Raw genomic sequence first — 12,443 nt, forward strand, 5'->3', positions numbered from 1 at the left:
TACTCGAGTGGATCAAGAGTGAAGATGCTGGGTGTTGGAATGGGGTTTAGGGTTTACTTGAAAACAGTGAATGTTGAGCACCTATTTTTAATAAAGCACTGTATATACCGTGCTTTGGGGAGGGGAGGAAAAAATATGAGGCATCTTCCCAGGCTTGACAGTTTAAGGGGGGAGATAAAATGGATACAAATAATTACAGTAGGTGCGCAGTGACTAATTTTACAAGCATTTATTGTCTGCCTACTGTATACCTGGTACTGTGCAGAGGAACTGGTTATATAGTGATAAAAGATATGCCTTGTTTTGAAGGGGTGCCCAGTCTAGTGGAGGGGACAGAGCATTAATTAGACAGTGGTTGAAAGAATGTGATGAGTGTGCTTGAGAATGCTACAGGGCTGAGAAGAGGAGAGGCATCTGTTGAAACAAGTAGGGTAGGAGTGTCAGCAAAGCCTTCAAGAGTTCATTTTTGAAGGAGAGGCATCTGTTGAAACAAAGTAGGGTAGGAGTGTCTGCAAATCCTTCAAGAGTTCATTCTTGAAGGCTCAGTATGACTTAGCAAGGGGAAGAGCATTCCAAGCAGAGAAAGAAATATGTGCAAAGCTAAAGATGTAGGTGAGCGATTTGGTTCCCACTGTTGGGTGGCTAGGGTGACAGCGTTGGAAAGATGTGCAGAAGACAGATAATGGAAGGCTTTATAGGCTATTCCGAGGAGTTTAATCCTAAAGACATTAGGGAAGACCTATGGAAATGCATAAGAAATGATACGATCAGTTCACCCTGACAACACCGAGCAGTGGAGAATGGCTTGAATTGGTGAAGATTGGAGGCAGGGAGGTTCTCACAGTGATCCAGGTGAGGAAGTGGTAAGAGAGTAAGCCAAGGCAGTGACGCCTAAAGTTATTAAGGAAGTGGCATCGACCGAACTGGGAACTGACTAATGGAAGGGAGACAAATTAGGGATGACACTCAGGTAACTCAGTGGGTAGTAGACTATTGAAAGCAGTATTGCTTGTAGGGTGGAGAGTGGAAACAGATAAGGCCAACTTTTGAATGCTGAGTTGGAGCTTTCTGAGGAATTTCACAGGAGATGGCAAGGAAAGAGCTTGTTTAGTGGCTGTGGAGAAAAACAGTAAAGACAGTCAAGTATAGTTGAAGTGTTGCATGTGGAGAAGTCTCCTTTAGGTAAGCAGATTGTAAGCAAAAAGAGTGCAGGAGATGAGAATCCAAAAGAACCTCAACAATTAAGGGGAGTAAGGTAGGGAAGGAGGCTGAGGAGATGAGACTGAAGAAGGCAAGCAGCCAGAGACACGGGAGGCAAACCAAAAGCAAGTGGGATTCCTGAAGTTAGGAGAAACTGTAAAAACATGATAGGAGAAAAGTAAAAACATGAGGAGGTAGGTAACATAAAATGTTGCAAGTTAAGCAAATAAGGACTAAAAAAGTACTTTTTGGGTTGAGCAACAAAGGAAACAATGGCAACTTTGTCAAAAGTAGCATTCATTAGGAGCTGATACCCAAAGCCTGTTTCAGTATGTTCAAAACCGAATGGGAGATGAGGAAGTAGAGCTAGTGTGGACTAAGCTTTTGAGACTCAGGGAAGACAGGATAGAAATTGGTGATTGGAGAAGGAGATTATAAGATTAAGAAAAGTGTTTTATTTGGCTTTGAAGTTAGGAGCATCTTAAGTGATGTAATAAAAAGGAAGGAGACGTTAGAGAAGAGATGGAAGATACAACATAGCTTTAGCTACAGTTAGCCTACTTGGTGATTACGCTTTCTCACAGTTGAACCTGTGCACAGGCTTTTCTTCTTGTGATCAGGAGGAACAGAGTGATGTTTAAAGTATAAAAGAGATTTGAAGCAAAGATAGTATGGTTGTGTTAGTCCTTGGGGAGAAACTACTGTCTGGGATTTTTCACTTTTCAGTGTTGTCAAGGTGAGCTGATCATGTCAGTCCTTCTTATGTACTGCAGTGGGGCCTCTTTAGTGCCTTAGAATTAGACTACTTGGAATAGCATATAAAGCCTTTCTTTCTCCTGCATTTTTTCCCACTCTTTCACACTAGTCACCCAAGACTGAGGTCAGATTTTGAAATGTGTTCCATATGGAAGACAGGTTAAGCAAAGATGGACATAAGCATGCCTGGGACTAAATCAAGGAGCGAGGAGAAGCCAGAACATAGGTGGGTGGGAAAACAGGTATAGCAGAAAAGGTAGGATAGGGCCCTTTTTGTCTGCGAAGCCCTAAATTACAGGGATTGTCCTCATTAATCTCCCATTTTTTGGCATAGTAGATGCTCAGTAAAACTTTCCTAAATAAATGCTTACTGTGGGTTACAAGGAATTCTGGTCTTAATGTGGTAGATAGCAGAAAGCCATCGAAGTTTTTGTTTGTTTGTTTGTTTTTGTTGTTTGTTTAAGCTGAATGATTACAGGAGTGCTTTTAGATGGGATGGTTTGGATGGAACTATGATAGTGGATAGGCCTGGACATCAAGAGGAATCATAAAGATGCTGGTTGCCTCCCAGTCTGATGGCGGGAGGGAGACAGGGAGTTAAACATAGTACCCTTCCTTCAGGAAAACCAGGATGGACAGAAGGGAGGAACTGGAATTTGTTCAGTCAGTACACTTATTTACTACCCATGTTGCTCCCTGGGAACACAAGCTAAATAGTCTCAGGTGGCTCTCTAGGATGAAAGACTGTTAAGTATAATACAGTGTGATTTGTGCTAGAATGTTGTACGAGCGGAGCAGGTGGGTCATAGACACAGATGTTTATTTACTTACCAGACAGCTCTATTTACATGACCTGCAGGTTTCACAAACAGCATACCCCAAACTGAATTTATACTATCTTCATTCTACCTTTTCCCCCATGGGTGGGAGGAGCAGGGAGAGGGGATCTTCTCTTCCACTATATCTCAAGTTAATGGTACCAGTAGCCCAACTAATTTTTCCAGCTAAAACCATAGGAATTATCGCTGACCAGTCTGTTCTTCCCACTACTACCTTCACCCTCTGAATTCTGCTTTCTCTCTCCCACTGCCACCCTAGACCAAGCCACTGTTGTCTATCTTGCAGGACAGTGCAAATGTGTAGGGGATGATAATTGAACTAGAAAAAGTAGTAAAATAGGGTGGAGGCCACTGAGGGTTTTGCAGGGGAAATCAGGCTGCTTTGCAATTTGCAGGTAAGCATTCACAATGTCTGTTAAACCTTCTAGACAAGGTGGTGAAGAAAGGGAAGAAGGACAAGAAGACCAAAAAGACGGTGAGGAAATAAGGGTTGAAGATGAGAATTGATCATGTTTCCAAACAAAATACGGCCATGTGAGAAAGGTGGGAGGTCTGAGCAGGGAAGAAAAGATCTTAAGAGGGGAAGCAGGTTGAGAGTGGAAGGGAGGGTCAGTGGGCCTGTGTATGGCAGAGGGGCTTGGTTGATCTCTGAGCTGTGTTGACCTGTTTCTCTTTATAGTTCTTTGAAGAGCTAGCAGTAGAAGATAAACAGGCTGGGGAAGAGGAGAAAGTGCTTAAGGAAAAGGAGCAGCAGCAGCACCAGCAGGTACAAGTGTCAGGCTCACCAATCCCTCTCCAGCCTACATTGGTTTACCCAGTTAATGGAGAACTCTCTGTGAGGAAGAGATACCACAGGGTCCTGGGCCTTAGCCTCATTCTCTCACTCTCTTTGCTTTTAGCAGCAAAAAAAGAAACGAGACGCTCGAAAAGGCCGGCGGAAGAAGGATGCAGACAATGATGGAGAGGAGAAAGAGCTCATGGAGCGTCTTAGGAAGCTCTCAGTGCCAGCCAGTGATGAGGAGGACGAGGGTAAACGACCTGAGGGGAATGGCTGCCTGGAACTCCTGAGCCGTAAAGAGAGAAGTGCCTCGTTCCTAGATATTTGAGTTGGTTTAGATTGAGGAGCCAGACATTGTAATTCTCTTTTCTGCCTCATCTTCTTTCCTTGTCATTTCAGTGCCTGCCCCAATACACCGAGGAGGGAAGAAAACCAAGGTAAGCCATCTGTGTGGTAAACAGAGACCTTGGGTGCAGCCTTGACCATCCTTCTGACTTCTCTGGCCCTTTCATTCTCCAGGGTGGTAATGTTTTTGCAGCCCTGATTCAGGATCAGAGTGAGGAAGAGGAGGAAGAAGAAAAACATCCTCCTAAGCCTGCCAAGCTAGAGAAGAATTGGATCAATAAGGTGAAAGTGGTGGCTCTGCCAGGCACTCCCACCTAGGTAGCACCTTCCAGCTGTGGTGTGGTAATTGCCTGGCTTGTTTTCTTGCTTTTAAGCTAGCTCTTCTAGGTCTGTCTTGCTTATACTGTCAAAATCAGCTTTTTTAAATACTCTTTTCATCACTCAGAACTCTACAGTGATTCTTTTGCTTTTAAGCTCCAAATCTAAAACAAAGGCCTTCAGGTCTTTGCTCTTCCACTTGGACTTCTGTATATTGTTACTTGGAACTCTTCCATGTATACCTTTCAGATCAGCCTAATCACATCTTGGCATCCAGTGGACTCTGTTGAAGCCTTTGTTCTTTATGCTGTGTTCTTCATTTTCCCTCAAACGCCTTCTCCAAGCCCACCTTTACCTCTTCTCGGGATTCGCCCTCTCGAGGAAACCCTCCAGCACTGGTGCCATCTCACTTGTGTAGCTCACTTGCCTGACTCATGGGCCCTTAGCTTTGCAAATATTCTGTAGTGTTCCCTTCACTATCTAGTCTCAAGTTGGAGGCTAGGGTTTTTCTGGGTCTCCTTTCCTCCATAGCACTACTCACTACAGTTAGCTCCTAGTCCTAGATTCCCTAGAAATGCTTATTAAGCAACAAGGTAGCAAAGTGCGTATGTTCTTTCTAGGCTGTATCTGAGGAACAACAGCCGGGGCTCAAGTGCAAAAAGGGAAAGGAAGACAAGTTAAAAGGGAAGGCCAAGGTGAGGGAATAATTGGCAGGAGGAGGTGCTGGGTCTCAAGTGTTTGAGCATTTCACCAGACCTGCTAACTTTCCCATGTTAGCCTCAAAATAAATTTGCTGCTATGGACAATGAAGAGAAAGAAGATGAAGAAGAAATAACAGAAGAAAAGGAGCCACCCAAGCAAGGGAAGGAGAAGGCCAAGAAGGCAGAACAGGTATATTTTGGTGTTGAGGAAAAGGGGGCCAAGATCTGGGGTTGCTGTTACTATTCAGAGCAGAAGCTCACAAACTTCTGTAAAGAAGGTGGCAGATAGTAAATATTTTTGGCTTTGCAGGCCACATACTATCACTGACGCATAATCTTCCTCTTTTTTTTTCTTAAATCTTCGAAAATGTAAAAACTGTTCTTAGCTCATGGGCCATGTAAAAACACGTTGGGCCAGGTTTGGCCCATGGGCCATAGTTTGCAGCCCATGATGTAGAGTGAAAGTGAACTGACACTATCCTTGGATGATCTAGGTTCTGGCTTTGCCACTTACTGACTTTGCGACCTTGAGTACATCTTTCCACTTCCTTGGTTCTTACTTATCTGCATGATATGAGGGGTTCTAGTAATCTCTAAGGTCCCCTTTACCTCTAGTACTTTGTCATCTTGTGATTCTTCTGGATTTCTCAGTGGCTGTGTGTCGGGACTTCCAGATCTTTTCTTTGCGTGTTAATGTGTAAGCTGTAGAAACATTTGATAAATGAGGAAAAGGACTCATTAACGTTTATTGTCAGTTATATTGCATTGGTAGTTGTATTTACGGGGCATATGCATTGTTAGACTTCATACATATGTATTTCTGCCATCTGTCATGTACCATTCCTGGCAGCAGAAATGACTAAAGGACTGCAAGGAGACAGGGCGGGTATAAGAATGAGAAAGGATCCACCAAGATACCTTAGGATTCTAGGTGGAGAAAGAAAGAGCTGACTGTGAAACTGAGGGTTGATAACGTGAAATCGAAGTTCTAGAAGATATCCCTCATTTTTTACCTTCCTTTCATTCTCCTAGGGTTCAGAGGAAGAAGGAGAAGAGGAAGAAGAAGGTGAGTCGAAGGCAAATGATCCCTATGCTCACCTTAGCAAAAAGGAGAAGAAAAAGCTGAAGAAACAGGTAAGACCTTGGGTTCTTAATGGTCAAAGGTAGGAGAATTTGATTTTTTTTAATGCTTCATTTGGGGGACAAGAAGGGGAGCTTTGAGTGTTACTTCAAGTAAAACAATTGGAGTAAAGAAAGAATGGTGTTCTGTGAGCCTTGTCTCAGTGTCTGGTGACACGGGCCTATCTCATGGTGACATGAAACTGGCAAACAGTGGTTTTTTCTCTCCTCAGTTGGAATATGAGCGCCAGGTGGCTTCGTTAAAAGCAGCCAATGCTGCTGAGAATGACTTCTCCGTGTCACAAGCAGAGGTGTCTTCCCGCCAAGCCATGTTAGAAAATGCATCTGACATTAAGGTAAAGTCTGAGAAGGCTTCTCTCATCCAGTTTGCCCAGGGAAGAGCCCGTTCTCTCATCTTTCCCTCAGTGGCCATGGTACCAAGGAAGTGAGGTGTGAGTGGCTTAATCTACTGGCAAGAAAGCTTGGAGGTGTTTTCCACATCTTAAGTTCTGCCAACTTGAGCAAGAAGTTAGAAAAACCAGTAGAAGTATAGAGGTCCACCCTTGGAAGGAAGTCGGGTAGGTCAGGCTGGACTGGCTTAGGATTTGGGAGATCCCCATTAGAGGCAGTAGACAGGGAATGGACCTGCATGGTAAGAAAAGGGGGATTATGCTGAAGGTCTCGATTTGTAAGAGGCTTCCCTGCAGGGAGAAGGCTGTAGCTACCATCTGATGGGGAGAATTCTCATGTTCCTATTCCTTCCCTTTGCTTCTCCTTCCCTGATGACTGCAGCTAGAGAAGTTCAGCATCTCAGCCCATGGCAAGGAGTTATTCGTCAACGCAGACCTGTACATTGTGGCCGGCCGCCGCTATGGGCTAGTGGGACCCAATGGGTGAGGCGAGAAGGGGCTGGTGGTATAAAAAGGTAGAGGCTGGAAGGAAAAGAAGAGATTTCTCAGTTGTGGCTTAGTCCTAATAGTTCTTATTCCCTAGCAAGGGCAAGACCACTCTCCTCAAGCACATCGCCAACCGAGCCTTGAGCATCCCTCCCAACATTGATGTGTTGCTCTGTGAGCAGGGTGAGGCCACTGGTGGGAAAGGGGCTTGAGGGGTGATCAGTTGAGATAGCCAACCAAAAAGCAAAGAAATTGTGGTTGTGGGGTTGGAAAGGTGGTATAGGGAGACTGGGGACTGGTACATGGATGCTAAAGAAAGGAGAAGAAATGAGAAACTGGGATATTTTATTTGGAACAATAACTGGGCAGAGTCAGGCAACCTAGAAATAGAGCTGAAGGGAAGAGGAAATAGGATCCTTGGCCCTTCGGGTAACGTGACTGTTCTCCCCCTGCCTGCCAGAGGTGGTAGCAGATGAAACGCCAGCAGTGCAGGCTGTTCTTCGAGCTGACACCAAGCGATTAAAGCTGCTGGAAGAGGAGCGACAGCTTCAGGGTCAGCTGGAGCAGGGGGATGACACAGCTGCCGAGAGGCTAGAGAAGGTAGAGGAGATGGCGCAGGGGATACGGACTAAGACTTGGGGGTTCCTGCAATCTTCAGACCTGTGTCCTCCTCTTCTCAGGTTTATGAGGAATTGCGGGCTACTGGGGCAGCAGCTGCAGAGGCCAAAGCCCGGAGGATCTTGGCTGGTCTGGGCTTCGACCCTGAAATGCAGAATCGTGCCACACAGAAGTTCTCGGGGGGCTGGCGCATGCGTGTCTCCCTGGCCAGGTGGGCTTCCCACCTCACCAGCCTCAAACCACCACCAGGTCCCCTCTTCCCATACTTCCAAGGCCAGTAGAGAGGTTCGAGGCTAATTTTTCTCTCCTTTACTGTCTGTGTTGTCAGACTTCGGGTTTTTTCTCCATTTCTCTCCATACCTGTGTATGTTTTCATGATGAATTCTGCACGGAACTTCTCTAAGAAGAGATTGGGAAGGAGTGTTCATGGTCTCTGGCTATACCTACCCATAGTCTTCCTTGGGGTTCTCTGAGCAAGGATCTTCCTCTCTCTGACCCTATACATTGCTGCCCAACCCTTTAGGGCGCTCTTCATGGAGCCCACACTGCTGATGTTGGATGAGCCCACTAACCACCTGGACCTCAATGCTGTCATCTGGCTCAATAAGTGAGTTGCCCCTGATTACAGTTTTTGCATCATTGGTTCCCATTTTGTCCTTGTTTCCTATAGCTGTTCTTTACTATGTCCTTGATAGCTCTCAATCTAACCCTTTATCTTTTACTCCCTGCCCCCATTGTCTACTTCCCCTGATTCATACCTGACTTGACCATTGTGACATTTCCAAACTCTTCTCTAAAACCTAGCTATCTTCAGGGCTGGCGGAAAACGTTGCTTATCGTCTCCCATGACCAGGGCTTCCTGGATGATGTCTGCACTGATATTATTCATCTCGATGCCCAGCGGCTCCATTACTATAGGGGCAATTACAGTAAGTAGGATTGCTCATGCCTGGAGGAAAGAGATGGGGCTCTGAAAAAAGGCCTGGGAGGGAGGGCTATAGGGGCATGGTGATAAGCTAGATTTTTTCAGGATCTAGATATTGATGCCCATCTCCTCTTTTGCCCCAGTGACCTTCAAGAAGATGTACCAGCAGAAGCAGAAAGAACTACTGAAGCAGTATGAGAAGCAGGAGAAAAAGCTAAAGGAGCTAAAGGCGGGTGGCAAGTCCACCAAGCAGGCAGTGAGCAGATGGGGTTCTTTCTGGGATGGAGGGGTCTTCTCAGGAGAATGAGCAGACTCTGGGACACCAGCCTACATTTCAGTGAATGCTGTGAGGGTGTGGATTTCTCCCTTTCCCCTTTCTCTCCAGGAAAAGCAAACAAAGGAAGCCCTGACTCGGAAGCAGCAGAAATGCCGAAGGAAAAACCAGGATGAGGAATCGCAGGAGGCCCCTGAGCTCCTGAAGCGCCCCAAGGAGTACACTGTGCGCTTCACGTTTCCCAACCCCCCGCCACTCAGCCCTCCTGTGCTGGGTCTGCATGGTGAGCACCTGCAGCCCCCAGCAGCACAGGGTGGGAGCATGGGCACCCCAGTCCTCCACTCAGCGTGGGACCAGTTCCTCTTCAAGGCTTGGAACATTGTGGCAGCGACTTTCGGGGTAACTGAAAAGAAAAGAAACTGGTTCTTTTCCTGGCTTCCAGGTGTGACATTTGGCTATGAGGGGCAGAAACCACTCTTTAAGAATCTGGATTTTGGCATTGACATGGATTCAAGAAGTGAGTTGATGTCAGGTGACTTGGATATGGAGTAGGAGCCACAGGGAGAGTTTCTGGGCACGTCTTTGACCACCTGTTTTGCTTCCTGCAGTCTGCATCGTGGGCCCTAATGGCGTGGGGAAAAGTACCCTGCTCCTGCTGCTGACGGGCAGGCTGACCCCGGTGAGTCCTGGAGCCAGGAAGAGAGGACTGTGACAGGAGTGCGTGGGACGTATGAAAACGTGGCTGTTAGAGGCTAGAATCAGGGAGCCCCCTGTACAGGGGAAAGTTAAATACAGGACTCATTACAGATAACTCATTTCCTTAAGTGGTAGAGGACAGTTTAAATCAGTTCAGGGAGGAAAGCCGGGAGAATGGGGGTCAGACTGGGGATACCCCCATGTGTATTTTGGTTATATAAAAATGTGTTTCTTAAACAATGATTCAATATATCATAAGCCAAAGAAAAATCTAGAGATACCCAGTATTAATTATGGTAGATGGCTTTCTCTTTTTTTTCTTTGCAAAAGTACATGTCTTTTTTTTTTTAACAATTGGTCTATCATGCATTGTTCTGTACCCAGCTTTTTCCAGGTAATATACATCAACCATTTTTTATGCCAATAATTAATGTGTGTATGTTTATTTATATGGATCTACCATAATTTATTTGTTGTCAGTCATTTAGATTGTTTCTGATTTTTTTACTGAAGGATAGTACTATGGTAAATACTCTTATTGTACCTCTTTATGAATTGTTTTTCCTTAGTGTAAATTACTTGGAATTGCTTTTAGGACTTTGGCACTATATTGCCACATAGTGCTTTAGATAGGTTGTAGCCATCTGTACTTCCTCCAGGAAAGTGTTGAGAGGGCCCTTTTTCTCACACCCACAGAGGGTAGCTCTTTAGAAAAGTGCTCCTAGAGCCTCCCACAGACTGCTCTTAACCCCCATCTGAGGTGGGACCCTGAAAATGTGCTATTCGTGAGTCTTATTGGATAGGATGGGGTGTTCTTTGCTTGTGGTCAGTGCCCTCCTGGTTCTGAATCTGTGCTTTTGTCTCCCCTCCTTTATTCTTGTTCCCTTTTGCCCTGTATTCTGATTTCCTGGGTGTGTCTTTGCCATATTAGGAACAGTATCCATGTTCCCTTTCTCCCACTGACCTATTCCCAGCCCCATCTAGTATTTGTCTCCCCTTCAGAAAAGTTGGGATATGGAGCTGCGGCATCTTTGCACTTTTTCTTGTCTTAACCACATTCCTTCTTTGCAGACTCGTGGGGAAATGAGAAAGAACCACCGGCTGGTAAGTTGGCTTTGGGAAATCAGGGAATAAGAGTCCAATAGAGGAAGTAAGACTTTCACTAACCACCTTTCTCTTCTCTGGGGCAGAAAATTGGCTTCTTCAACCAGCAGTATGCAGAGCAGCTGCGCATGGAGGAGACACCTACTGAGTACTTGCAGCAGGGCTTCAACCTACCCTACCAGGATGCCCGGAAGTGCCTTGGCCGCTTTGGCCTTGAGAGTCATGCCCACACCATCCAGATCTGCAAACTCTCTGGTACCACTGTAGGGGGCTGGGAAGGTGTCCTCTTCCTCAGTATTTATAGCTACAGACTGTACCTAGAGGCAGAGAGGAAGAGAAACCAGGGCTTGGGGAGACCTCCACATATACACAGACACATATGCAGGGTTTACCTACAGAAATGTAAGGCAGAAGTGCGATAGACCTCCTTTTCGTTTGCTACAGGTGGGCAAAAAGCCCGAGTTGTGTTTGCAGAGCTGGCCTGTCGGGAGCCCGATGTCCTCATCTTGGTGAGTGTGCTGGACTCCGGGAGAGGGGTTAGTTGCAGGTAGGAGTTGTAACGCTCAGTCATGGAATGCCTTCTCCACAGGATGAGCCCACCAATAACTTGGACATTGAGTCAATTGATGCTCTGGGAGAGGCCATCAACGAGTATAAGGGTGGTGAGTCAGCTCAGAACGTCCTCTCCTCTTTCTTCCCCTGGAGACCAGGCCGCAGTGTCCTTTGGCTAGGGCTCTCTCTTTCGTGTTCTGATTCCCTCTTCCTCCTTTCTCCCACCCTCATTCTCACCGTCTTTCTTCAAAGCTGTGATCGTCGTCAGCCACGATGCCCGACTCATCACAGAAACCAACTGCCAGCTGTGGGTAGTGGAGGAGCAGAGTGTTAGCCAAATCGATGGCGATTTCGAGGACTACAAGCGGGAGGTGTTGGAGGCCCTGGGTGAAGTCATGGTCAACCGCCCCCGAGAGTGATTTTTTCCTTCCTGGAAGTCTTCTGGAAGACCTACTGGTGTGGCCTAAATGTCCCCTATTGTCAGCTCTGTCTCCACTCAGAAACCTGCTTCTGGTCTGCAGCCAACCCAGCACAGGGAGGCAGAGCTTGGTCCTGATGTGACTAGGATACCACTTTACTTCCTTTCCTCTGGAAGACTTGTCTGTTTGCTTTTCTTTAGATAACTGAGTTGGCCTTATTTATGACATTCCTCTATGCAAACAGAGGTGACCTTTGTCAAACTCAAGTGACCAGTAGTCTTGAGATTCTTTCATCACTCCACAGCCTGCCTCTTGTCCACCTTACAGCTTTAGGCCCAGCGGCCCCCTGGTCTTTGAGTGGTGGTGCTCTTTTTTGGTGGATTTTGTGCTGACTTCAGGATACAAACAGCTGTTGCAGTCCAGAGCTGCAGGAGAGGTCTGAGGCCTGTATTGTTAACCTGAGTTTGGTTCCTGCAGTCAGTCTCCTGCCTGGTTGGGGACTTGGGGACAGGAATGCTGCTGAACTTGAATCTCCCTTTACAAGAGGAGGAAATAAAAGAAGGAATTGTCGCCACCCTGTCACAGTTGGGAGATTCGTGGGAGCTAGCACTGTTCTCAATCTTGATTGGCTTTATTCAATTTTCTAGCAGCATTTAGTATCCTCTCTTCCCCACTAACACAGATGGAGCTAACTTGCAGTCTTACTGTAGTGTAGATGGTGCTTGCTGTTTGAGGAGCCTCCCACCCTTCCCTCAACCCTTCAGACAAGGAGAGGGAAAGTGATTCATCCCTTCCATCCAGGATACTTGGGTCTCTCACTGTCCAAACTCTGCTGTATGGTCAGGGACCAGAGTGCTGATCCTCTCAAAAGTTACAAAATCAACTGACATGTACAGTACAGTG

At 46.3% G+C, this 12,443-nt stretch overlaps 1 protein-coding gene across 3 annotated transcripts in view; it reads left to right on the forward strand.

The window, feature by feature from the left end:
• ABCF1 (ATP binding cassette subfamily F member 1) overlaps positions 1–12,122 on the forward strand; it is a 12,714-nt gene extending 592 nt beyond the window's left edge. The window contains exons 2-25 of one of the 3 annotated variants that reach the window (XM_025048037.1): positions 3,191–3,270; positions 3,475–3,561; positions 3,698–3,824; positions 3,973–4,010; positions 4,093–4,200; positions 4,857–4,931; positions 5,014–5,127; positions 5,970–6,071; positions 6,290–6,412; positions 6,849–6,949; positions 7,050–7,135; positions 7,413–7,552; positions 7,633–7,781; positions 8,094–8,177; positions 8,375–8,499; positions 8,639–8,751; positions 8,881–9,052; positions 9,212–9,286; positions 9,378–9,448; positions 10,537–10,569; positions 10,656–10,824; positions 11,014–11,078; positions 11,159–11,231; positions 11,374–12,122. In XM_025048037.1, the coding sequence (XP_024903805.1) occupies positions 3,191–3,270; positions 3,475–3,561; positions 3,698–3,824; positions 3,973–4,010; positions 4,093–4,200; positions 4,857–4,931; positions 5,014–5,127; positions 5,970–6,071; positions 6,290–6,412; positions 6,849–6,949; positions 7,050–7,135; positions 7,413–7,552; positions 7,633–7,781; positions 8,094–8,177; positions 8,375–8,499; positions 8,639–8,751; positions 8,881–9,052; positions 9,212–9,286; positions 9,378–9,448; positions 10,537–10,569; positions 10,656–10,824; positions 11,014–11,078; positions 11,159–11,231; positions 11,374–11,540 (2,477 nt within the window). In that variant the 3' untranslated portion in view covers positions 11,541–12,122. Of the gene's footprint in view, positions 1–3,190; positions 3,271–3,474; positions 3,562–3,694; positions 3,825–3,972; positions 4,011–4,092; positions 4,201–4,856; positions 4,932–5,013; positions 5,128–5,969; positions 6,072–6,289; positions 6,413–6,848; positions 6,950–7,049; positions 7,136–7,412; positions 7,553–7,632; positions 7,782–8,093; positions 8,178–8,374; positions 8,500–8,638; positions 8,752–8,880; positions 9,053–9,211; positions 9,287–9,377; positions 9,449–10,536; positions 10,570–10,655; positions 10,825–11,013; positions 11,079–11,158; positions 11,232–11,373 lie in introns of all 3 variants that reach the window. The other 2 variants (XM_006913653.3, XM_025048036.1) reach the window with 2 other exon arrangements.
• The last annotated feature ends 321 nt before the right edge of the window (positions 12,123–12,443 follow it).

Source organism: Pteropus alecto, unplaced genomic scaffold (assembly GCF_000325575.1).
Source record: "Pteropus alecto unplaced genomic scaffold, ASM32557v1 scaffold555, whole genome shotgun sequence".
Classification (NCBI taxonomy): domain Eukaryota; kingdom Metazoa; phylum Chordata; class Mammalia; order Chiroptera; family Pteropodidae; genus Pteropus; species Pteropus alecto.